At 50.7% G+C, this 25,188-nt stretch overlaps 10 protein-coding genes across 10 annotated transcripts; 4 read left to right on the top strand and 6 right to left on the bottom strand.

The window, feature by feature from the left end:
• Window positions 1–581: 581 nt before the first annotated feature.
• On the bottom strand, window positions 582–2,641 carry N7462_005578 (uncharacterized protein; the record flags this gene model as incomplete). The annotated part of the gene is made up of 2 exons (XM_057077296.1): window positions 582–1,667; window positions 1,739–2,641. The coding sequence occupies 2 exons, from the start codon at window positions 2,639–2,641 to the stop codon at window positions 582–584; spliced, it is 1,989 nt and encodes a 662-aa protein (XP_056932876.1).
• A 718-nt stretch (window positions 2,642–3,359) lies between these two features.
• N7462_005577 (uncharacterized protein) lies at window positions 3,360–4,538 on the bottom strand (the record flags this gene model as incomplete). Its single annotated transcript, XM_057077295.1, has 2 exons — window positions 3,360–3,923; window positions 3,987–4,538. 2 exons carry the CDS (start codon window positions 4,536–4,538, stop codon window positions 3,360–3,362), a joined length of 1,116 nt encoding a protein of 371 aa, XP_056932875.1.
• Window positions 4,539–6,749: 2,211 nt separating this feature from the next.
• N7462_005576 (uncharacterized protein) lies at window positions 6,750–7,216 on the bottom strand (the record flags this gene model as incomplete). The annotated part of the gene is made up of 2 exons (XM_057077294.1): window positions 6,750–6,804; window positions 6,885–7,216. 2 exons carry the CDS (start codon window positions 7,214–7,216, stop codon window positions 6,750–6,752), a joined length of 387 nt encoding a protein of 128 aa, XP_056932874.1.
• Window positions 7,217–8,198: 982 nt separating this feature from the next.
• Window positions 8,199–9,781, bottom strand: N7462_005575 (putative nucleoside hydrolase; the record flags this gene model as incomplete). Its single annotated transcript, XM_057077293.1, has 6 exons — window positions 8,199–8,828; window positions 8,909–9,208; window positions 9,264–9,298; window positions 9,354–9,523; window positions 9,584–9,687; window positions 9,746–9,781. 6 exons carry the CDS (start codon window positions 9,779–9,781, stop codon window positions 8,199–8,201), a joined length of 1,275 nt encoding a protein of 424 aa, XP_056932873.1.
• Window positions 9,782–11,956: 2,175 nt separating this feature from the next.
• Window positions 11,957–13,096, top strand: N7462_005574 (uncharacterized protein; the record flags this gene model as incomplete). Its single annotated transcript, XM_057077292.1, has 1 exon — window positions 11,957–13,096. One exon carries the CDS (start codon window positions 11,957–11,959, stop codon window positions 13,094–13,096), a length of 1,140 nt encoding a protein of 379 aa, XP_056932872.1.
• Window positions 13,097–13,732: 636 nt separating this feature from the next.
• N7462_005573 (protein ERV29) lies at window positions 13,733–15,084 on the top strand (the record flags this gene model as incomplete). Its single annotated transcript, XM_057077291.1, has 5 exons — window positions 13,733–13,899; window positions 14,046–14,158; window positions 14,311–14,804; window positions 14,868–14,932; window positions 15,012–15,084. 5 exons carry the CDS (start codon window positions 13,733–13,735, stop codon window positions 15,082–15,084), a joined length of 912 nt encoding a protein of 303 aa, XP_056932871.1.
• Window positions 15,085–17,181: 2,097 nt separating this feature from the next.
• On the top strand, window positions 17,182–18,012 carry N7462_005572 (alpha/beta fold hydrolase; the record flags this gene model as incomplete). The annotated part of the gene is made up of 1 exon (XM_057077290.1): window positions 17,182–18,012. The coding sequence occupies one exon, from the start codon at window positions 17,182–17,184 to the stop codon at window positions 18,010–18,012; it is 831 nt and encodes a 276-aa protein (XP_056932870.1).
• Window positions 18,013–18,300: 288 nt separating this feature from the next.
• Window positions 18,301–19,695, bottom strand: N7462_005571 (uncharacterized protein; the record flags this gene model as incomplete). Its single annotated transcript, XM_057077289.1, has 1 exon — window positions 18,301–19,695. The coding sequence occupies one exon, from the start codon at window positions 19,693–19,695 to the stop codon at window positions 18,301–18,303; it is 1,395 nt and encodes a 464-aa protein (XP_056932869.1).
• A 2,304-nt stretch (window positions 19,696–21,999) lies between these two features.
• N7462_005570 (uncharacterized protein) lies at window positions 22,000–23,391 on the top strand (the record flags this gene model as incomplete). Its single annotated transcript, XM_057077288.1, has 1 exon — window positions 22,000–23,391. The coding sequence occupies one exon, from the start codon at window positions 22,000–22,002 to the stop codon at window positions 23,389–23,391; it is 1,392 nt and encodes a 463-aa protein (XP_056932868.1).
• A 508-nt stretch (window positions 23,392–23,899) lies between these two features.
• N7462_005569 (uncharacterized protein) lies at window positions 23,900–24,390 on the bottom strand (the record flags this gene model as incomplete). The annotated part of the gene is made up of 2 exons (XM_057077287.1): window positions 23,900–24,083; window positions 24,209–24,390. The coding sequence occupies 2 exons, from the start codon at window positions 24,388–24,390 to the stop codon at window positions 23,900–23,902; spliced, it is 366 nt and encodes a 121-aa protein (XP_056932867.1).
• Between the last annotated feature and the right edge of the window lie 798 nt (window positions 24,391–25,188).

The following is a 25,188-nucleotide window of genomic DNA, read 5'->3' as shown; positions in this document are numbered from 1 at the left end:
AAGATGAAAAGTGAGAGAGGGGAGTGGTGCGGGTAAAGGGTGTTCAGGAAGATCAGAGAGACAGATGAAAGGAAGCTCAGGTGGAATAAGTGAAAGACGAAAAAAATATTGAAGGAGAACAAATTTTAGTATGAAATGCAGATAGGCAATATTGGAGCCAACAACAACAGGTGCAAATAGTCTATTTGAAATAGTGCATTTCAAGACTTGGACATCTTCGAATTCGCAAGTGAGCTCTTCTGCACCGATTGCTTCCTCTTCAGTGATCTAAAAATCCCATTTAGCTGTTTGGCCGGCCTAACGGACGAGATAATAGGTCCTATAGTTTATGGTGCCATCGCGGCGAGGTCTGCAGCGCGCACGTCGGACTTGTTTGGCTAGGATCCGTTCGACATCATAAAAGGTCTTGTACGCCCCGTAGTGTATCGCCAATCGAGCTACAGCCAGGCGTTCCTTCTTTTCGAATTAGAGTAGTCCGAGCACATTCTCATGAGAATTACTAATTGATAAATCATTTCCAGGGTATAGCTTTAAATAATTCTAAACAAAAATAAATTACTCAATGGGCACATATCCACACATCACATCCCCTGCCCACCGTCATGCCCCACTATAGCAATGCTCTGAGCCAAAAAATTCCAGTCTGGAAATTCCAGCCAATTTAAATCCCAATCTTCCATCTCCAACAGCGCATCCGAGCCCCCCAAACCACCCGCTGCACTCTCCTGCAGGCCACTCCCAGTCCCAACCGCAACATCTGCGAGATCCTGCTCGTTCTGCTCCGGTGCAACCTGCGCCTGGCGGATGCGCAGTGCCTTGGCGCGAAGATACGCCACTATCGGCCACTTCGGCCCGGGGTCCGGCCAGGAGGGGTCGTTCTCAATGAGGTCGAAGTGGGTATTGACAGCGCGCCAGGCGCGGTCGACATCTGGGCCAGTTGGCGATACGCACAAGTGCCACAGGAGGTAGGTGAGCATGTGGTACTGGGTGTATGTGGAGGTGAGCCAGCGGGTGCCCCGAAGCAGGTCGTCCGTGTACATATCGAGGCCGAGCTCGAGCGCGCAGCAGGCCTTGGAAAGCAGAGGCGTCGAGGCATCGGCGACAGAGGCGCCCGCCAGCTGCAACATCTTCTGCCGCATGTGGACCTCGAGCTTCGAAACGAGCACCTGCGCGACCATGACGCCTTGTCGCTGGATGGGGATATCCATGTCTGCATACTGCAAGTAGTTCTCGGTCAGACGGTCTTTAAGCTCGGTTATGAGGGCTTCGCACTGTGTGCCGTCGGGACAGGCGGCGAGGGACCGCGTAATTGGGAACCACATCCGGTTTATCTCGGCGATGATGATAGTGAAGGTCATATCTGTCCAGCGAGGTTGAGACTGGGGCGTCTCGGTGGCATTCTCGGAAAGGTTGAGGTCGTCGATGTTCGCTGGGAGGTCGGTGTCGCCCCCAAATTCTTGCTCGGAGACGGTAATGCCGTGATCTTCGGCCATGCGGGCGTCGGTCGTGTAGAGGGTCCACCAGAGCCGTCGGCGCAGCTCACATTCGAGAGGCGAGAGCTTGAAGTGTCTGCCATCACGGTGGACGCCAATAGACTGTGCGGCGCGGATGGTTAAACCTCGTAGGGTGAAGCCGGAGCGACCACTATTCGTGTAGCGAAGACATGTCTGTGCGAGATATTGTCAGAATTGCAAGTTCTATAGTGAGTAGAGTCAGGGTGCACAATGCACGCTCTTACCAAGTAGATTGCCATGGCCTGTAGGGACGTCACAGTAGGGGAGTCCAGAAATGACGAGCCATACATTGCAAGTTCCAGTCCCTGCTGATAACGCTTGAGGTCTGAGCGAGTTTCTTCGTTTTCAGGTTTATCCGACACCAGTGCCGTCGTAGCTGCGAAAAAGACTGCAAACAGCAGGCAATGAACATCTGCCTGGACGGCATCGGGGCGATTGATGGCAGTAAAGATACGGGGAGTCGTTGTTGGAATATGAATAATTTTAAGCACAGGGTCTACGCGGCTGAGGAACGTCTGCCAAAGTAGCGTTGCTTGCCAGCGACTTGGATGGAATGCCTTAAAATTCGTTTGGACTAGCAGTGGGTTGGTGATGATCCCGTCGACTTTCAATGGCGGTGGTTTTCGTGAGACATTGCTTTCAGTATTTGGCAATCTCATTGTTGTCTGTAGATCTTTTTCTTTCTCCAAGACTCGTGATAAGAGCGGTTCGTCAATGTACGCGCCGTCCTTTACTAGGAAGCCGTGGTGAGATAACGGATCATCGATCGACCTTTGGTTTGAGGGCGCACCAGTGATACTGGCGAGTGTTGGCATAACTGGAGCATTTCTCGTGGTATTTAGGGCTGAGGTTGGGTTAACTTGGGCTGAGTGAGCTGTTTGGACGGGCTGGTCTGTAGTCTTGTTGCCTGCCAGCGTCATGATAGACCGCTCGAGCTGTTCCAGGCGCGCAACAACGTCAGTCACGGTAGTTTTGGGAGGTCGCCGCTTGGCTCTCCTCGGTCCTGGATATTGACAGGACACATTGAGGCGCAAACACTTGTTACAAGGCGAGCCTTTGTCGCAGCGGACCTTGCGCTCGTGGCAGCGAAGGCACGACCGTTCTACATTGTAGCGGCGAAGGTCCATGTCTTTCATAGAGCTCACGAGATCAACCAACGATCGACATGTGAAGATAAGAGATGATATATGACCAGGCGCAATGTGCCTAGTTTCCAAACTCGATGAGACGAAATTTAATCAAATAATGATGCGATAAGCTTGATAACTGGCGAGGCGAAACTTGGAGAAAAGACCGGGCTCGGTCGTTCGGAGGGCGGAAGTGCTTGAAAGACCGAGCAATCCGCCAATCAACAGAGACCGATCTCAGCAAAGTGGGTCGGCCTTGAGTGGTTAAAGTACGAACGCCAACGACAGCAAAACATGGAAATAAAGGCCCAGAACAATAAAGGGCGAAGACAGTGAAACACGTTGCTTCTTATTATGTTGAACCTTAGACCGAATCACGAGACTCAATGCAATCAAGGCCAATCTCCCTAGTAATTGTGCAACAATGATGCAATGGGTCACGGATTCTCCCCAAGAGACCCAAGTGCTTGGTCCGGAGAAGTCAAGTATATCCCCCGATAGGACGCACTCATGATAGAATTGAGACAGACATCGAGTTCCGATCAGAAAGAATAGAATTATTATCTTATTCGACACATAGTTTATGGTATTCAATAAACAAGACCGCTCCAAAGGCATGGCATGGCTCCAGGAACACCGACCGATCAAACTCCAGAAACCAATGACGCCCAAAATTATCCAACCCATGTCAACAAGAGGCATTACACGTATCATCTATTCATGAAATCAAAAGATCACGCACACTCATACCGTTCCTGCGCTGTGCATCCGAACTCGTCCGACCCGTCCGACTATCCTCGGTGGGCGTATAAAGCGTCGTACTCCCGGCGAAGTGCTCGCTGATCGAATCAGCCGTGCCCCTTCGGTCCCGTGTGAGCATCAAGAGCGCGGCTGACGCCTCATGATCACTACCCTGGAGATCTTGTATCTTCTCCAGCGAGGGATGTGAGTGGGAGGGCCCGAGGGCTGGGCTCGGGAGGATAGACGGGACATCAGACAAGGTATGCACCGACGGCATGCGCGTACGGGGGGAGAAAGATGGGGAGACATCGGAGATCTGCCCATCTGGAGGAAGAAGCTCCGGGGAGGCAGAAGCAGAGTAGGAGTAGATTGAAGAAGGAGGCCGTTGGGGAGGCTGAGATTGTGATACGCAGCTAGTTCCTCCTTCGGCAATGAATTCTGGGGATGTGGGGGATGGAGGAGCCGCAGTGCTGTGGGTGGTGCCGGCGGTCTTGAGATCTTGAATACAGCGCTCCAGATAGTTGACATAATCGATGCTTGCCTACGGTAGAGAGTCCGTTTAGTGAAAATCCCGAGGAACGGACCAAGGAAGGAGCAAACTCACCTGAAGGATAGCTAGCTTGTGCATTTCCTGGCCTCGGCAGGCCGGGATCATATCTTTCAAGGTCCCGAACTCCTCGTTCATCTTGGATCGCCGGCGACGCTCAATGAGACTGTGGGCAGTCTTTCGAGCGATCTTGCGGCCGGCCGCGCTGGTCGCACTAGGCGTCTTCTTCTTATTTGTGGTGCCGGGGTTGGCCGTAGCGTCTGGGGAACTCTGGGCCAGCCTGGCGTTGTCCTTGGTCTTGGTCGGGGACTTGGATGCCGGGGCCTTGGGTTTCATCTGGATGATCTTACGAGTGCGAGTTGGCGGTGGTGGGAGATCAAAATCCTCCAGTGGGCGCTTGGCGACTGTTCCTGATCGGGAGGCTTGAGCATTACGGCCTCGGGCCGTCAGTTCAGGCGAGGTCGGAGACGCTGGTACATAGGTCGGATCGGATCTCGAGGAACGTCGGCTCGCCGAGTCGACTTTGGCGGGACTCAGTGCCGCCGGAGGAAGTGCAAAGACATCGGTACCATCCCCCAAGTGTTCTTTGATGACCAGTTCACCCGACATGGCCGGGGTGGGAGGAAATCGTGAGCGAGACATGCTCATTGGGGTAAAAGGAGAGAAGGCGAGGGTGAAGAGAGTGGGGGAAGGAAGTTGTAGATTGTAGGGGAAGGGGGGGGAGGAGTCTAGGGCCGGATTGGCAAGTAAGTATTATATGCCGGATGCGACTCAGAACTCCAAACGAGTAACGAGTAACGAGTAACGTGCCCGTTCTCGAGGGTATAGAAGGTGTCGCGTGCTTGCGCTGCCCACGAGCCGCAATGGCGCCCGATGATTGGCGCCAGGGCGGAGCTCGTGCCCCAGGGAGCAACGGGCATTTGTTGGCCGTCAGTGGGGCGTCCCCGAGCTTATCAGCATGAACTCGCAAGTGAGCAAGTCGTCGCAGGTCCCACCAGGCCGGTGGCGTCCGGTGGAGTCCTGGGGGAAACAGTCCCTGGCCTTTCCCCCCCCCTTCGGCCCTCCGTCCTTTAACCACCGTTTAACGACTCGGGGCAAGCACAGGCACGGAGATCCCCCCCTTCCCTCCCTGGAGGTACACGTCCTGGCTCCGCCCTCTCCGTTCACGTCTTCCACTGATCCAGAGTGGCAGCCATGCACGTGCGCCCTGGACTCGTGAGCAGTCGTCGCTCTTTGCTGGTCTTCCTCCTCAACGCAGATCAGCGCTTTTAGACTTCTTTTGACTCTGGCCCATCCCCGTGGATGATGAACAATTGGATTGGTATTCCAGATCGGCAAGCAACGGATTGCCGACGAGGATAACAAGGCGTGAGTAGTGTTTCAGTCTGGCCCTGGACATGTGCACCTTCTCTTCTTCCGGGCCGATGGATGGTTTATGGGATTGTTGATTGGGGACTGTGAATCCCTACTGCTATTGCTCGGCTCAGCCCGGCCAGGAATGGATTGATGGGCTTATATCGGCAGCTTCACGGCCCACGAAGCAGGCCCAGGTAGATATTTGACGACCCCAGTATGACGATATCGGGCAGATGGCGCATAACGTGAAGCTTCCCTATGCCATATTATGTCCCGACAACACCCATCATCGGACCCCTCGTTTGATCCGTGGATCTCAAGCGGATCGGCCACGGCAGATCAAATGGATCAAATAGCAGACCCCAAGAACCTCACGTGCGACTGGGAATCGGCAAGGCTCTCAATGGGCCACGGGCCAATGATACGCCCGGGAAATACCCCAATGATCCGACGCAGCGAGACAGACCACGACGAGCTCCACTCACGTGTGATCCTCTCACAACACTGGAGTTGGCCCCCTCATCATTCATTTGAAACCAGTGTGCTTCGGCTATGCTAACCAGCTCGTGTCGGCCCCGCTTCCTCTGGAGAAACTAGTATACAATACCATTCCTTGAGTCCGATTCACTGCTCGCTCCCATGATCCCCGCAATCACACTCTTCCTGTTCCAGGACGAGGGCAATATGATTCCATATTGCGTTGTGGTACCCCCTAGGTAGACTGTGACTGGGGGGAGGTCTTGTGGGGGGAACGGAATATCGTAGTCCATCGGTCTATGCTCTTCCCTCGTAGTTTGAAGTCGCCTCCTCCTCGGGGACGGCCTTGGCGCTAAGCACATTGAGAGCCTCGGTGTATGGTACAGTACATTTAAGACTCTCTCAAACGATCTAGCCCGCTTTAAATGCCATAGACAAGTCATTATCTGTATGAAACGAATTTCACGGAAAAGACGGATTGTATCGGCTCTCGAATTGGTCTTTTGAAAAAGCTTTTATATTTGCGACCTAGTGTGAAATAGCCCAGCTACCCTTCTGCTAAAGCAAGTATCGAAGAAATTTTAGCCACCAATCGTTCAAAGTTGGTGTACTCCGCGTTGCCATGTACTTGCCGTGGTCCCAAATCAAGGACGAAAACGAGACTTTCTTCCATCTGCTCTACATTCATATACTTTAGAGATGGGACTTCCTGAACTCATTATATTTTTGATCACCATTTTATCCACATGCTTGGGATCATGCAAATGATCCAGACGCTGCTATCGTTGATTTATTTACTAATTTCTTTCGGTGGGTTCACTATTTTTAGGGAGATCGATGCAATCCAGACAATCAAAAGTAGTATATTTGTTTTATTATTGACCTAAAATACATTGCATCTCGCTACATGTCGCTATTTAATTGACTTCATCAATTCCCATAATTAATTCACAGAACCATCATACCCAATGTCCCTCCCAAGTGTGCCTACTGGAAATCTTCCGGCCGGCATCGGTCAATGCAGCGCAAATATGTTTTCCAACTATAAAATCATGTGTTTAGTTAGTTCACGCTTTTTTTTTTGCCTCTCGAGAGAACGACAAAACGAGACGCGTTGCTTACCAGAACTTATCGTCATCCGGGACGGCAATTGTACATGTCTGCGACTCCAAAGAGCACAACTCCTGGCAGTGATTAATGTGCTTGATGTGGTTGGGCACGTGGTGGACGTGGCCGAAGTGACGGCCACTGGTGCCGTTTGAGTGAGCTGAGCCCGTTGTTAGCGGCTTCTTCGCGTGCGTGCCCGTTGTCGTAGCATTGTGCGCGCCGGTTGAGTTGGTGGGCACATGCACGGCGATGCGATCACCACGGTATGGTCCTGCGATTCGGGGCATGGCAGCGGCCGAGGTGGCCAGGGCGGCGAGGCACAGGCCGAGCAGGTTGGTCAACTGCATGATGGAGAAGGGGCTGTGGAGCTTAAGCTCGAGAGATTGTGGAGAGAAAGGAGGGTCTCGGGGAATTGATCAGATGCTGATCTTGAAATATCAGCGGAGTGTGAAGGAGAAGGGATGCGAGGGGGAGACACCGGGATCCATCCCGGGCATTGGAGCTTTATATAAACCTCGTTTCTTTTATCTGGCACTGGTGTCTCCAGAGGCGGGGGCTGGGTGTTAATTCTCAAGGCCATTGCAAAGAAGCCTCCTGGATTATACTGTGTTGCAATTGGTCCTACAGTAGAGCAGGCGGCACTGCTGATCACCGGGTTACAGCATTCCACATTCTTGAGCATGGCGTCGGCGATTTCACCCCAGATAGATGGGGAGACAGCTACAATTCCCTGAATTTCAGTTTGAATCAGCTTCATGTAATGATTTAAACGGGTAAGGTCTGGGACAGACAAGTGGAAGACGATTTGAAATCTCGGAATACATCCGTCGTATTGATGCCATTGCACTCTTTGGGTCGAGCAATATGGGTCGTCAACATTCCAGACGTTTTATGACTACTGTAGGACCAGCCAATCATGTCAATGCCGCATTGATGGGGAGAACTGAGCAAAAATTGCAATAACGATTGCCGAGCAACGCTTTCGGGGTTGTGGAACCCCTTGCGATATGACAGGGAGCCTGGGCCAAGCTCTGCGCCCCAGCCACTTCCTGAGTCGCACCGCCGAAGCTTGTTCTAATACATTGTTGGCCCCAGTTCCGATCAATAGACGCGACCATTCCATCGAGCTATTCATAGCTCGATTTCAAATATTTTCCGATGGCTTGCTGAGACATTGGCTGCGGCTCTGCATGACTCAGGCTCTGGCTCGATAGAAGCCAGAGAACAAATGATGGCGATAAGGAGATTGAGGAATTTGGAGATTCCAAGATCATTTCATAGTCTTTATTCTATGATTTATGTATGCTACTTATCATGCCTACTCTATCTCTAGCCGAACAGTTTCTCAATGATGATCTGCCCAAACGTGTGCTCTGCCGGTGACTGATCCATCCGATAGATACGGTTGCCAGCGCGACGGCTCAACCAAAGGCCGTGGTCACTGGAAGTCTCTTCATCGCCCTCAATGCGATGACGGCTACGACGGTCAACCACACACATACCACGAGTCCACTGGCCCGTAGTTTCAATCCGGATGTCTTCTGGTGATGTCGCGGAGGGAGCCCAGTGAGGGTCCTCGGCGGTCAGGGCGTACCAGACACAGACAGGATCATGCAGGCTCAGCTGGGCATCGTCGCCAACATGCCCAGGATGCAGCCGTTCCAGAGTCTTGAATGTGTGTGCCATAAAGGCTGAGACCCACTCTGCGAGTGGAGAGCCGCTCTCGAGAAGGGGAGTGATGGCGGCTCGGAATTGGCCACGGGACAGATTGTGGCGCAATGTGATGTCCAAGGGAAAGAGACGGAGGGTCAGTTGCCGGCTGAGTTTATCGGGATACGGCGGGAGCAGTGAGCTCTGGGAAGGCGGCAGGGTTGAGTTCGGGTTGGGGGATGTCAGGGCAAACACTCGAGCCGCGGCAAAGGCGTCAGCATAGGCGTTAAACTCGCCAACCGGGGTGACCTATCAATTATTATCCAATCAGTTCCCAAAATCCTCAGTTTGATTGAAAATTGTGGGTGGGGGTCTTCATTATCACCGACATTTCCAGGCTTATCCACAGCTCCACCCATCACGACCACTTCCTTCACACGCAAGAAGGTCTCTGGGTCTTCAGCCGAGGCCAACGCCAGGTTCGTGAGAGGACCAACGGCAACCAGGGTCACCGTGTCAGGTTCATTTTCACGTAATACCCGCAGGATTTCCTTGTGGGCAGGCAGTTTCGACGGAATGAAAGAATGGTCATCGGGACCAGCGCCTGTCTGCACGGTCTTGATGCCATCGAAATCCACGGCCGGGTCGAACAGATGTTCCCACGCGTGACTAGGTGTGAAGTGCGGGTGCTATGTTTATCTATCAGTCGCTGCTCCATCGTCGGGCGGATCAAATGAGTCTTACAGTGGCGTGAATTCCACCGAGGCCATCGGTTCCATCTGCGGGGTAAAGGTCAGAAAGAGTCTGATTCGATTTAGGCCTCCAGATTCATACGAAAGTAATCAGCCAGCATCTTCTGATCCTCAAGCGGGTCCTCGGCGCCTACCGCAACGACAGGGCGGTATGCACGCATCGTGCCAAAGCCTTCGAGACGGCCCTTTGCGCGACGCCACTCCATCTCACGCTCGAGAGTGTGGAACATAGAGACCACATTGCGGAGACAACTGTCAACGGGAGTCAATAATACCACAAAATAACGGATTGAAGCTATATCATGAACAGACCTCTTCACTTCAATATTTCCAAAGGTCAACGAGATGAGCAGCAATTCCACCTCTTCTGGCTGGGCGGAGAGCGCCAGCAGTAGAGCGAGGATGTCGTCAATGCCCTGTATGTGTGAGTTTTTGCACTCATTGCCGGCCTCTCGCAAAAGCTGGTAAACTCACGGGATCGGTATCAATGATAATCTTCTTACGGGCCATGGTTGGAAGCTGATTCCCTGGGAGGATGAAGAAGCGGCAAGAAGCGGCAAGCTTCGCGCCGGCTTCCCCTCGATTTATCGCATCAACTTAATCAACTTTATCGCCTTATCAACCGTCGACGTGTCCCTTATCTACTTATCAGCTTATCTCCCCCCACTAATCTCTAGACACCTGATCTGTCGGGCACTCAAATTTTCACCGGAGGCAGAGTTGGGTGCGATCGATCTCTTCTTCCCCACAGCATCTTGTGGAGGGAAACAGGGGATGTACGAAAATGGTATTACCGGGGAAAAGAGCAGAAATTCCGGTTCATTGGTCATCCGAATAGTAGGCGTATCTCTCTGCTCTTGATTTGTTCATCTCTACGGGGTCGAAGTTGAGCTGTCTAGCCCAACATCATAAGAATGGGCGACGTCCTCCGCACGACGTATGAGAGGTTCCCCTAGCTTCGTTGTGGGACCAAATTTCGACAGGGACGAATGACTTGCCGCCAACATCATCTTGCAGATGTACCTTTTACTTGTGTACATCCCGGCAGCGAGTGGGCGTCGTTGAGGTCGGACCCTGACCATTCGGGATGCGCCCTCAGTTCCGAGCCCTCGTGGGGAAGCGCGGCTGCAAAATGACCAGATCCCCTGCCGGATCGACACGAATCTTCATCGAAATGTGACTGGAAGGCCGACTCCTCAGATTAGACTGAACGGGCCAGGGGGAGGGCGGCTTTCTGGGCCTAGGAAGGCCCAGGAAGGGGCCCATAGGTCCTTGCCCCCGGCGCTAGTCCGTGCAGAGTGGGCGTATGCTCCATACGAGCGGAGTGGGAGAAATGAGACACTGAGCGGAGGAGACGTGGCCTGTTCTCCCTGTCGGTACAGAGGACGGCTCCACGTCGGACCAGCCACTCGGTCCCTGGGCCATCTGTACTGACCGAAGAGACAGGGGGAGGAGGAGGAGGCAAAACAGAGACGCAAATGGGGAGAGAGTCTGGAGAGGCCTGGATGTGACCGATTACTCCATTGGCGGGGAGTCCCCTATTCATAGGTGGAAAGGTGGAGGAGTCTGTACAGTCCCTTAGGGACACATCGCCAGAGTCGATACCGCGCGAGGTCGATTTAAAGGCGTGGTGCATGTACATCCACACTCCATACATCGTCCGTACACCCTTCGTACATCCTCCGTACATCTCGGAGGTGCCTAGAATCCCTCCCGAATACTTGGGGCGGGATACCTCTTTCTAGCGACACATGTAGAAAAGGCCCGGCACGGTCCACCCGCACTCTCATGACAGCGTTTGTTGCGAACGAATTGTCAGGCAGGCAGAATCAATGCAGCATGAGCTCTTCTAGATCCTCTCATCCTGTCTATCCCCCTTCGCCAGTGGGCGTGGCAGCGCGATTCCATCTGATTCAATCGACATTCTGCCGTCCCACCGGTCGAAGGCGGAGAGGCGCATGACTATACGGTGACCGTACGATACCGGGCTCGGATCCTCAGCGTGTCCTTTTCGGGCTCTCCCTCTTTTCTCCTGTCTCGCTCGACGTTCCTCTCTTTCCCTTTCGCTACTTGGAACCGCGATCTCTCCTCCGGTGCCCATGTCCTCTGCTCGTTGAGCCTTCGTGTGGTTACGTCTTGCTCCTCCCTCCACCCTTCCTCTTTTCGTCCGAGCGCAATCTACTCTGGTAGAAGTGTCTCCCCCCTCCCTCTCCCCGTTCTCCGCGACCTCTCGCCGTTCCTCCCAGGTCGTGGCACAAGAGTCCAGCTCCGAAGCTGTATCGCCGCTGCTGTCTGTGGCATCCCCCGATCGCAACCGAGTCGATCAATTCCGTCTGATCTACGCCCCGACAACTTCGATGTTCGACCGGGTCCTCTAAATCTTTCGCTCCCCCTCTCGGACTCTAGCCCTTTGTTTTTGTCTTTGTACGTGACGGTGTGCAACCAATTGGGATTTTATTTGCGCGTTCCAATTCCATTGTGCGCGTGCGCGACTGTCCAACCTCCTTTAAACCTTGTGACCCCAAGCTCCAAGCCCTGGGCTCGTCTGATTCTATTCTCCCCACTCGCCCGTTGAGCGGAAGAAGAAGGTTTCTCCTCATCGGTAGGTATTTAATCTGAGCGCGGGATGCTAGTAGGTATACTGGCAGGTGTTTTTGCAGTGATACTGATTTCGATAATAGCACCATGACGATGAACCCCTATCTGAGCTGGGCCCTCCTGCTGGTGGTAGCAGGTGGTCTCGGCTGGTACTACACCAATGGCTCGACCCCGAAGGCCAAGACCGCCATTCGGTCCGCAGTAGAGAAGCCGGAGGTCGTGGCAGCGCCCAAGAAGCAAAAGCGCAAGACAAAAGCCTCCGAACCCGCTGCGGCCAAGAAGCCCGAGGTGAAGACCGTGGTCTCGCCCCCGACCACCGAGGATGAGAAGCCGGATGAGGATATTGACCGCAAGGAAATGGCCCGCCGTCTGGCGTCGATCAAGAACGGCACCTCTCAGGTCGCCGCTCCTGTTTCCAAGAGCCAGAAGAAGAAGCAGAAGAAGGCTACTCAGCTGGAGAGCGGTTCGCATGCCTCCTCGACTACCGGCGCGGAGGCGGATGATGACCTCTCCCCCGCCCCCTCTCCTCAGGTGAACGCCACTGTTCCCTCGGCTGGGTATGTGTCCGACATGCTCGAGGCACCTGCCCCTGGCGCATCCGTTCTTCGGGTGACCGGCAATATGGAGTCGGAACCCAAGAAGCAGAAGGCGCAGAGCTTCAAGCAGGTGGAAACCAAGAAGCAGCGCCAGCAGCGCCTGAAGAACGAGGCGCGCAAAGAGCAGGTCCAGGAAGCGGAAGAGCAGCGCCGGAAGTTGCTTGAGAAGCAGCTGCACACCGCTCGCGATTCTGAGCGGAAGGAGGCTGCTCGTTCTCAGCCGCCGACCAGCAACGCCTGGCAGGCTAAGGATGTGACCAATGTCACCAATGGCACTTCTCGACCCGCTCCCGCGGCTCCTGTGCAGCTTTTGGACACCTTCGAGCCTACCACCGCCGCTCCGGCCCAGAAGAAGTGGGCCCAGGGTCTCCCCTCGGAGGAGGAGCAGATGCGCATGCTCGGAGCCGAGAATGTCGAGGATGAATGGACCACTGTCTCCAGCAAGAAGCCCAAGAAGAAGGGCGGCAAGGCAGACGAGAGCGTCAGTGAGGCGAGCGCCTCCGAGTCCCAGCCTGCTCCTGCGACTCCGATCCCGATTGAGCCGCGCGTGACGGTGACCCCGACCTACATCCCGGACATCCTCCGGTCTCGCGAGAAAGGCCACCCGCTGGACTCTGACTGGGCTGCCTGATTTCTCCTTTCTCCCGCTCTCCGCCTTCATCCAGTCTATATGCCCCGTTTTCTTTTCTTCCTCCTTTCTTCCTCTTGAACCTGTATTTATTACCCATTGACTTGGCTTTGGCGTTTCGGGCGTGCGTCCCATGATCTCAGCCCTCTCCATCTCCCTTTTCTTCATCCTGCGCGAGCGGAATGGGAAGGGTTTGAGTGGCTTGACAGCGCAACTGTGGTGATTACACCCCCTTTCGGGAACGCGCGTGGGAGCACAAAAGCACAATTGGGCATCTTGTGTTTTGTAGTTCCGACTGTATTACAATGGAATCATATCTGCAAAGAAGATTCGATTTCTTAATGAAATTTATAGAGAATGTAGTGTTTTTATAGGCGTGATAGAATGTCTCGCAGTATAGAGCTCGCATTTTTGCGGGCGTCTCTGTCGTCACAGTACCCAAACGGGACTAGCGCCGAGTTCCGGTCATCGTGGCCTGAAGAGGACTGCTTTGTATATTGTCTCCACCCTGTATTTGGACCCTCGATCCCTCCCTCCCTGCACCTTCTACCACCTTCAACCTTCACGGTCGGACTCGCCACCAACCCTTCTTCCCCTCCAGTTGATCCAAGCTATCTACTCTTCTCCCTCGACTTCGCCATGGCCCAAATCCGTGGCACCGCGGGCTACAACCTCGGCCACCAGAACCCGTTCGGCGGGCCCGGTAGCGCAGATGCTACCAGCGACCCCAGCCCGCTCGACGCAATCCGCGAGCAGACTAGTAAGATTGAGGATTGGCTGGACACCATGGCCGACCCAGTGAAGCCGTACGTCTCAATATTCACGCGTCTTTTCTCGTTTAGGAAGCTGTCTTTTCCCTGCTACAGCTCCCACAGTCGCGAGGACACCTACCCAAAACAAGGGATCTGGAGGCATGCACTGACACCGTGTTCTTGGAACCGGGTTCCTACAGGTACCTCCCCGCCATCGGTCGATTCCTTATTGTGGTCACCTTTATCGAAGACTCACTGCGCATGCTCACTCAATGGAGCGATCAGTTGCTCTACCTGCGTGATATCCGGAAGAGTAAGATACCCTTGAACCTCGGAGCCAGGCTCCTGCACGAGCTTTCCCCCGAAACGGGCGGATGCTCACCTACACAACCAAATAAGCCCCTCCTGATATATCGCAATCACTGTCTAACTCGATCTCTCTTTTTTTGCTTTGGCTGGATATAGTTCCGTGGGGTCTCACACATATGTTCTTGATTGTCAATATAATCGCCATGTGCGTCTGTTCCGCGCATGTGATCGCCCGCAAGCGTACCGAGTACGCCGTCGCCGGATTGCTGGCTGTGGTCATCACCCAGGGCCTGGGATACGGCTTAATCTTCGATCTCAACTTCTTCCTGCGCAACCTGAGTGTCGTCGGTGGCCTGCTCATGGTGCTGTCTGACTCCTGGGTGCGCAAGAAGTTCGTCCCGGCCGGCTTGCCCCAGCTGGATGAGAAGGATCGCAAGATGTACGTGCAGTTCGCAGGGCGCGTTCTCCTTATCTTCCTGTTTATCGGATTCGTCTTTTCGGGCTCGTGGAGTGTGTGGCGCGTTATTGTCAGCGGATTCGGCCTCATCGCCTGTGTGATGGTTGTGGTCGGCTTTAAGGCGAAGTGGAGCGCGATCATCCTTGTAGTGCTGCTGAGCGTCTTCAATGTGCTGGTTAACAACTTCTGGACGGTATGGCTTGGTTTTTGCTCTCCCTTGTGGGGCTCTTGTATCAAAATGACTGACTGAAACTAGCTTCACCCCCACCATCCACACAAGGACTTCGCCAAGTACGACTTTTTCCAGATTCTGTCCATCGTGTATGTTTCAACGATTACCAATTCTCAATTTTTCGCCGTCCTTGGTATTTAAATAACAACCTGCTAACCTCTCGTACAGCGGCGGTCTCCTTCTGCTGGTCAACATGGGTCCGGGCCAATTGAGCATGGATGAGAAGAAGAAGGTCTACTAGAGCAGAGCAAAGCACGAAACCTTCATCCGCTCAAGAATTTTATATACCTCCCGGCAATCCCATTCAGCCAACAAACAAAAACAGAAGAAAAAATCATGGCACCGCAAGGGAGCTTCAAAGAAGAGTCTCCTATCCCCCAATCCCTCACCCTCTCAAATTGAACTCCTCACACAGTGTGCCAATTCTCCTGGAAGCCCCGATCAGCCATCAAGTAGGTTTACACCATCATCTGTCTGTAATCTGGACTCGTCTGAAGAAAGCCATCGAGAGTATCATCTTCGTTTTGCATGTGTCATCTTTTAAATTGGTTTCATTTTTTTTGCCTTGCCACACCCACCAACCGTTCTTGACTCAATTTCCTGCCATCCTCAAGGATTGTGGATTGATTTCCACATCCCTCATCCCTTTTTTTCGGGCCTTTTTGCGTGTTTTCCTTGATCACTTATTTTCTACCTTTTTTTGTCTCGAGCAAAAGATATGCCCCCATGCATGATCGCCGATGGTTTTCTTCAAAAAGAAAAAATATTGGGTCACTACCAAATCTATCACGAATGATTAGCTGCATTGAAGTCAGGAGTAAGAAAAATCGACTTTTGATTTTGCATGAGTATAGGACAGTCTTCTTTCTCTTCTCGGTCTATGCGATGCGTCTGCTGTAGTCATCCTTCCAATTAACTTGGTATGCATATCTGGTCGATTAATAGGGTCTTATGGAGTGGGTTCATGTGTACCATCTAGTAATAGTGTGATATAAATATATGGTGGATTACCCATCTGGGACTCAGGCCCAAGCTCTGGAAAGTATTAGGAGATATTGGATATGCGACAAGGCACTGTAGTTTTATTTGTAAAAGAGAGGGATATTTGAACCGATGGTCTGTCTGTAGTATAAATTTGTCGACTCACTCAAAGTAATCCGGATACCGGTTTGCCTCAGCCGCGTCTCGTCACCTCGAAAAATGGATGGTCATGTGATATGCTTATATGCATCGAGAATAAATGTAATTAGATGTCAAAAGAGCCGATGTGGTTCTTAATTCCTAATTGAAAGATCTGCAGGCTATATATGCATCTCTACTTAGACCATTCTTAATGAATTCCGCCTTTTACACAGCTGGCCCCGCTTGACAGTCTCTGTATCTGATGCTACGAAGATCTAGCCTTACTAAATTAGTCTCGACTATAACTTCTGTCAATATAGTAGGATACGGTATCGGCTAGAAAAGCTAGGATCCAATGGAACGAGATGCTTAATATAGTGATGTATTAGGTGACTGAACTATCTAGGTGTGTAGGCGGGGGAATGTTGAATATCCCCTACCTCGCTGTCTAGCGTGTTACGGCGCTGGGTTCCGAGTATACCCGGGATACCATACAAAACATGTAGCAAATCGAGTATCCCTGTAATATCCTGACGCATATAGAGATATGTAGGTCTCGCCCGTATTATGTAGTCTTCCTTCTCGACAACTTCTGGTAAACAGCTACAGGCTTTAACTCCAATGAACCTACATTACCAGCCGACCGGTCCGCCTGTTTTCGGATGGTATTCAATCTGTTAGATCAGCTTCGCAATATTGGATGTACATTTCAAGAATCGACTGGCGAGGAATTAATTGAAATGACCTTGGTACGTCGAAGGTAGGAGACTTAGAACGAATGTGGGAACCATCGTCAGAACCCAAGAAATTGAAGCTGTGAGATAGACTTGTCAAATGCCGCGAGGCTGAATAAAGTGGTGGATCAGATGGACCCACAGTGACATGTACAATGTCAACCATTTTCCCCTTGCACAATCAGATTTACAATTCAATAAATGATCACACCAAGCAGGTGAACAAATCGTCCAAAGAAACCTCCCCGGCGGATCATCTATCACGTGACACTATGACACTATGACACTATGACACAATACATGACGCTGTAGAGTATTCGTGAAGCGCTCTGCTGGCTAGCCAGCGTAAGCCCAACATTTTTATTTAATATGGCACTTCAATCCTGTTGGAAAATGAGCCAAGTCTTCCAATTCTTCCCAAAAATAATAGATTGACATTTGAAAATACTACCGAGTGCCGAGCATTGTGCTTCTTGTCAACTATGCCGCATTTGAAACTTCGAGATGGAGCCGAGCTCTTCTACAAAGACTGGGGTAACCCCCACGGCGCCATCGTCACCTTCTCTCACGGCTGGCCCTTGAGCAGTGACAATTGGGAAAATCAAATGATGTTTCTGGCCGAACACGGCTATCGTGTCATCGCACACGATCGGCGCGGTCACGGTCGATCTACCCAGACCTGGGACGGAAACAATATGGACCAATTTGTCGATGACCTTGAGGAGCTCTTTGCACACCTAAAGGTCAAAGATGCAGTAATGGTTGGCCATTCCCATGGAGGTGGAGAGGTTACCCATTACCTTGGAAAGCTCGGCACGGGTCGTTTCAAGAAAGCCGTTCTTGTGGGAGCCGTGCCTCCTCTAATGCTGAAGACAAGTGGCAATCCCGAGGGGACTGATAAGTCAGTCTTCGATTCTTTCCGAGAAGCCATGCGTAAAGACCGCGCGCAATTCTTCTTGGATGTCCCTACCGGGCCATTCTTCGGTTTCAACCGAGCGGGTTCCCAGAAAAGTGAGGGGCAGATTCGGAGCTGGTGGCAGCAATCGATGAATACCAGTCTTAAGTCAGCGTACGACTCGATCAAGGATTTCTCTGAAACAGATTTCACGGAAGATCTAAAGAAGATTAACATTCCTGTCTTGGTTCTCCATGGGGATGATGATCAAGTGGTTCCTATTGAGGCAGCTGGATTGAAGTCAGCAAAACTTCTCCCCCAAGGCAAGCTGAAGATTTATAAAGGAGGATCCCATGCTATTCACAACATCAATGTCGGCGAAGTCAACAAAGATCTGCTTGACTTTATCAAGTCATGAGTCAAATGCATTTTGTTATTAAATATTTTTTGGTTTCTGAAATGGTTTAACATAGTATACGAGACTGTTGATCCAAGACTTAGAATACGCTGAAGCTCTGGTTCAATTTTTCAAAATGCAGCTTATGACATCAGAAAGATTAGATACAAACGAACCTAAAACTTAAACTAATTGGCAAATTTTTCTTCATGACGATAAACACCCATTGTCTTCATGTCTCCGCTTGGTACATTGCATGTTTTCGATAAACCAAGATGGAAGTCGCATTGAAGATGATAAAGTCCCAGTTTAATTGCAGGTACCAGGGACCAGTGAGCCCCCACCGGAGAGCGAAATTGTTTTCTCATCGAGCCAGCTATTGGCAGAAGAGGATTTGTCATAGGTAAGAGTGTAGCCTGCGCTTTTAACGTTGGTTACAGATGTGTCAGTGTCGGTAAAGTTGTAGACACAAGTATCAGCAGTGAGAGTCCAGGTAGAAGTGGAGTCTAGACTAACACCAATATAGTAGGTGTCATATCCAGAGTAAGCAGTTCCAGTCCAGGAGGAAGAGTCAGTCAGGGACCAGCTGATAAGCGACTCATTGTAGGCAACCAAGTCGCCAGTAAGAGTGCTGTCTGACACTGTAATGTAGGCCTCGGCCGGAGAAAGCGCGCTATTATCGTCATATCCGGCGTAGTAGTCGAAGTCTTGGGTGACTTGGGAGTAGTTCGCAACGACAAGAATGCCAGATTCGGTGGTGATAGTCACGTCGTCAAGAGTGGCATCAGCAATGACATTGCCGAACCACAATGCAGGAATATCTTCGTTGAGAAGCTCAATAGTGGATGAGCTAATGCTTAAACTGGCACCGGAATATCTCTCCGACGAAGAGAAAATGACAAATCCTGCTAGCAAGCCTGCATACAAGGTGCTATCCGAGATGGTAGCAGTCTGATCACCATCCATGAAAAGAATAGGAGAGTTTTCTGCCCACCCAGTAACATTGGTAGCAGTGATTTCTCCAAGGGCGTAGAAAATTGCACTACCAATGCCAGCAGTATGAGCCACGGAGTCTTCAACAGTCACGTAGCCAGCCGGGCTATCACCAGCGAATGACGAGCAACGATTTCCACCAGAATAGTGACGCACATCAGTGGCAATAATTGTTCCATCTCCGGATGCATAGAGTCCATGCGCAACTGGTCCGGAACTATAAAGCCACGCACCATCAACATACACAACTGTGTCAGATCCATAGGCGTAGATATTAGCGGCGCCGTTGTGGGTTGTGACGTTAATATCAGTGATATACGAAATAGACGTATTTTGAACGTTCACTGCTGCGTTCATACCCCAGAAGCTAGCCTCCCAAAGATTGGAAGAATAGCCATGCTTCACGATGGTATCGTCTGTCAGGTTCACATCTGCTCCAGCTGTGATGATTATGACCGATGTGTCATTGGCAGTGGCACTCAAGGTCTCGTCATCAACGGAGGTGCTCTTGGAGCTCCCAGAGTATTCAACAGTTGCTTCCAAAGCTTGTTGCAAAGATGAAACAACAGAGATATCCCAGTCGGCCACAAGAGCGTTATCGGCCGCATCGGCTGTGAGATCCATAGTCAAGCTAGGATCTCCAGTCAAAGTCAGGCCATGGCCAAGTCGGACATAGGGCATCAACGAAAGAAGGAGCCCGGGTGCGATCATGATGCCGTGATTGAATAAGCTGATTGTTGCGAGATAGATTTTCAAGGTAGCTGAGTGACAGTCGAATTGTGGAGGAAATCTGGGAAATTATATAGTAAAGAAAAATCAAGTGTCACCATCAACCCATTTTCGATGACACAACATCAAAATTGCTTGACGAACTAGGCTGTCGCGCCTCGACCGACGGCGTTCCGACTAGGTTTGCGTGAGAAGAGCGACATCTAAGTGGAGCCGAGTCTTGCCATACAGCCGAAGTCGAGTGTTCAATCAATGTAAAAATTCAGTTGCTCCGGATATGTGTACACTTCATATACTTGACTTTCTTGGCAGGTGGGCTCCCCCAATAAACCTTGCATTTTTGTGAAGTCCCCGGGCTTGCGGATATTGTGAGATGAGGCTGTTACAGAAACCTTTTGCTATTACTTTACCACTTCGGGCTGTTCAAGGTTGCGGGGGTGGCCTCAAGGCTTGGATATTAATTAATTCATGTAGCTATGCGTGGACCACAATCGGCTGCACGCTTACGACAAAGCCGATAAACTCCGCAATCATGACCATTGCTCGTGTGGTGGGGGACAAACGGACCCTGAGGGGACTAGGGAGTATTCAGAGTTGAAGTATGTTCGAAGGGGTGAGGGCAAGGAGGACGATGTGTTGAACAGCATCCCAAATCTGGTGGGAAGGTTCAGCTAAAGACAGGCAGCTCAGACCCCGTCTTGCGGGTTAATAGAGCGGATTCGGCCTTTCAGAATTTGCAGTCAGTAGCGATGTCTCTAGGAACTTAGTGTGATTCGTTATTGTCGTGGATCAAAGGGGCCTGGCGCTCAGCATTATATGACATGGCTCGCAAGAATTCCATGCTACTCTGCCTTGCCAACATCGTGTGATATGCAGACTTAAAGCACCACCAAACCTCATGCTTTCCCCTTATATTTCTCTCCTGCACAGAATGCCATCTTGTCCCGAAAAGGTGCCATCATGAGTGGTTAGTCAGGTATAGCCACGACTTCTGTGTATCGTCCACCGCAAAGTCAGTTTTGGACTGTATTATTCCAGAAAACTAGTGGCAGCGACAGGAGAAACCGTAGTACTATGGCTTGAAATTCTCGGATGGGTATAATTGGTTGAGAAGTTTGGGGGAGTGAAAGTCACAATATCGAAACCCGATCTAGATGCTCCGAAGGGGGCGGGATCGATTTTTTCTCGGTCTCCGTTGCGTCGTCAACGTGGCGTTGTCGGCATTAATCTATAGAGGGTCCGTCAGGAACTCGGTGTTAGGTGCATTGTACCAATCAAACTAGGGGGTGGTAAGAACAGTCGCTCAGTGCGGCGGGGTTTGTATACCCAGGGGGAACAAACGGGTTCCTGACAGAGCCGTTTAGCTGGATCAGCCACCTCGGTGGAGTCACACCATTGCTTCATGTAACAGCCGACCATCCCTATCCTGGTTAGCGAACGAACATTCGAACTGCGATCGGGCTAGATTGTAATGCATCTGAAGCAAGCTTGATTAATCCCGCAGTATATGAGCCTGACTTACTCCACATTCCGACCACATTTGAAGCATAAGCATTGTTACTCTATTCATGGTGGCATAGTTGTCACGCCGTCGGGATCGCGGCACTTTGGGCTGCTATCCTGGAAGCAAGCTTTTACCCCTGGATGGGAACAAGGAAAATTCTCTATTCAACAACCCTGCTATCTTCGACCATGATTTTTTTTCGACAGAAGCAAGAAAATGACTTGACGACGTCGAAGGTACATCAGAAAGTGATTCTACAGGGGTGAGATCACAACCTTGACAGGGTTTTTTCCCGTATTGAGAAAAACGGAAGGGTTCCGTCAGGAATCTTCAATCCAGAAGAATCAGACCGTAAGAAGTCACATGAATTTGTAAACGAAACAGCAATCTATGTTTGTTTTGAGATAGACATCTGTTTGGAAGGGCTCACAATCCTAGATCCCGAGTGTGTATCGACGCTCTCAATTTACCCATTGCGGAAATCTTGACAACTATATGGCGTTGATCCGCCGTGGAAAGCCTTGTATAGTGCGGGCTTGCGTATTCCGTGGGCCTCATCCCGCCAACGTGTTTCATTCATACTGTAGGATTTGACTCCTCCATTCCAGGTCCTTAGACTTGCTCGATGCTTGGAGCCCTTTTTCCTGTATAAAAGACTAGAAGACCTCTACCATGCCTTAGTAGCATTTCAATCTTCCATTCTTTCCTCTTACATTCATTCGTTCTTTCTCATTTGAGCATTTTAGTTCGCACATTCCTTTTCATCATCCATAAGTCTTAAAATGCGTTTCCTCTCAAAGGCAGTTTGTGCAGCTAGCTGCATCGCATGTTTCGTTAGTCGGGTCACTGCCTTGCCGGGTCGGCCACCCAATTCTTCTGGCTTCCAAGGTAGTGCAATCGCTGGTACCGCTGCCAAATCCTCATTCGCTACATCGTCTACCGCTGCTAGCTCATCAGTGACTACTTCAAGTTCTTCTGCTAAGGCTACTAGTACTGAAGGAGCTATTACTATCAGCTCGACCACCTCAACAATCTCTGGTGTCTATATCACTGCTACTGCCACCGACGAGAATGCCGTGGTTGTCGAGGCGACTGGTGTTGCTTATCTGACTGACGTCACTATCTACAAGACTGGGGATAGCTCCGACGATGATGATTCATCCTTCACCATCTTGAACGCAGCCGTTGGCGTTGAGACCTATGGTACCCTGTACATGTACAGCAGTACCATCACCACTGATGGTGGTAGTGCTAATGGTCTTCACACCTACGAGGATGGTGCTGATGTCTACCTTTACGATGTCACTGTGTCTGCCTCCGGTGATGGTGCCCATGGTATTTACACCGCCGGCGGCTATATCTACGGAGAGAATCTTGTTATCACCACTGAAGATCAGCGAGGCTCTGCTATTGCTACCGATAGCGGCGGCGGTACTATTGTGGTCAATACAGCCACTGTTATGACTTACGGCAGCAAATCTGCCCTTGTCTACTCTACTGGTAATATCACAGTGAGCAGCCTCACTGGAACCGCCTCTATCGCTCCTGCCTGTGTTATCGATGGCTCAAATTCGTTCACCCTTGTCGATCCGGATATCAGCTCTGGTACCGAAGAATATGGTGTTTTCCAAATTGTCTCTACTGGTAGTAGCAATTCGGATGTGGCCTACGCTTATGTCACGGGCGGATCTATCGCCGAGACATATGGTACCTATGGTCTGATCTATGTGGGTAACATCGAGGCAGTTGTCTCTCTTGACGATGTCTCCGTTACGACCGAGTCTGGTATTCTTGCCAACGTTGCTGCAAACTCTGAGTTCGGTACCTCAGGCTCTAACGGCGGAGACCTCACCCTTGAACTGACGGATGTTGATATCAGCGGTGTTGTCACCATTGATGACATCTCCACTGGCTATCTGATCCTGACGGATTCAACCTGGTCCGGAGCCATCAACACCGAGAACACTGCCTCTAATGCTACCATCTACCTCGACTCCAATAGCACCTGGTCCCTGACTGCCGACTCTTACGTTACTGTCATCACCGATGAGGATACTACCGCTGCCAACATCGTCAGTGCGGGCTACTCCATCTACTACGACAGTAGCTATAACACTTGGCTGGACGGTGAGACCATCGATCTCGGCGGGGGCGGCTATCTCACCCCCCAATAAGTGGTCCATTTCGGGCCTTTGGGGCTTACATCAAATATTGAATATTTGATCTGGCTCTCGTGACATTGAAGTCCATATCCGGTCACCATTGTTGACTCTCACTCTTTTTTTCAAGGAAACAGGATAGTTTTGCCACTTTGGCTTCTCTATTTCAATTTCCATCAATTTGTCTCATTATTGCTCAATTTTTGATTTTTCCCATGCAAGCCCAGGATGTCACTCCTTTTAGTCATCGTCCTCCCCTCCACTTTTGCATGACTCGTGAATTTGAAATTCATGTTAATATAATGTTCGCTTAGAAAGACAAAATTATAAATTGAGCACCCAAGTCAATCTTTTGTAATAAATCAGGATCACCAGTATCAATCAAGCAGCACTTAACATTCGGCTTAATTTGAGCCCGTCTGCTTCTTTGCCTCGGCATTGTATTGATGTATCATGATATGTGTTTTCGATGTAAGGACACTTCTTTTCAATTAAATTAGACAACAAATTTTACACAAACAGTTCAGTACTTGGACTTATCCTGCTCATGCGCAGAAGCTTTATCGTTGAGAGGCCGGAACAGGAAGGCGTTGTCAATCTTACGATTAACTTGCAATATTTCCATAGGATCCATATTCCTCGTATTTAGGCCGAATTCAGCTGCACCGCCATCTGGCGTTTTTTCTTCAAGCGGCCACCAATAGCATCTACATTCAGGCCAAGAGTTTCAGCGGACCCTTTGAGATCCACAAACGATGAGCAGATCAAGACTTACACGCATCCGCAATTCTCACAGAAATTGAATGAGATCAATCTATCTCCCCAAACATACCGACGGAGTTTGGCGCCTTCTTTCATATTAAATTTGACTTCATTCACTTTGTAGTACGCCCAAGCAGCTGCGTAGCGTCGACAGATTGTACATTGACATTCGTTGATTTCCTCTGGTTGGTGAGGCACGATCACTGTGATGGCGCCACAATGGCAGGTGGATTTGAGGGACTTGTCTGCCATCTTGATGGAAAATTAAAACTCTGAGCAATGTGGAACTGAGTTGAGCAAAGGGACTGGGATTCTAATGATTCTTTTAAGAGGGGGCTTGTTGAGGGGAAAGATGCCGCCACGGGGAAGACCCACATATCCCAATGCGCATCCCGCCATTATATAATATCCGATTCCCTTCTTATCTCTGTATAGTCTCCGGGTATACTCTACAGAAACAAGCAGGGAATCATAGAATACTTTGGTTTCCAATCACAAAGTCTCCATTGCCAACGAGCTTCATCTACAATAATCAAAAGTGTGGCTTGAAAGGTGACTATATCGGGGCTGTATATAGTGGCAAGGGTATAATTGGACAGCTTGCATCGATGGCCCATCTGAGTCAGAGCGGCAGTTCAACGAATTTCCTTGGGGATACTGTAAAAATGGCACCAGATATCTTACGACATCATGCCAAGACTGCACTTATGGATAACTATAGCTTTTTTTTTTTGGCCATGCCGGGTCTCGGCTATCTTTCACTAGGAGCATGCTGGCTAGGATCCAGAACACTGGGAATCTATTCAGGCATTTATGCAACTGTAACCGATGCTCGACCCGCCGGAATATCTTATCTGAATTCTCTCGCCCTGATACGAGAGAGAATACAAAGACATGTCCTTCGTAGATCGTCTCTTACGTCACTAGCTGATACACTGTCCCTGGCTCTCTATGTAGCTCCGGCTGCAAATTACTTGGGTAGTAACAAGGTGGCTTTCGACGGTTGACACCTCTTGTAGATATAATTCTTAAAATACGGAGCAATCGCCA

This window comes from Penicillium macrosclerotiorum, assembly GCF_028827735.1.
Source record: "Penicillium macrosclerotiorum strain IBT 26536 chromosome Unknown utg000006l_segment0_segment0, whole genome shotgun sequence".
Taxonomy (NCBI): domain Eukaryota; kingdom Fungi; phylum Ascomycota; class Eurotiomycetes; order Eurotiales; family Aspergillaceae; genus Penicillium; species Penicillium macrosclerotiorum.
Note: the sequence above shows the minus strand (reverse complement) of the source record. Positions and strands in the feature narration are given on the sequence as shown.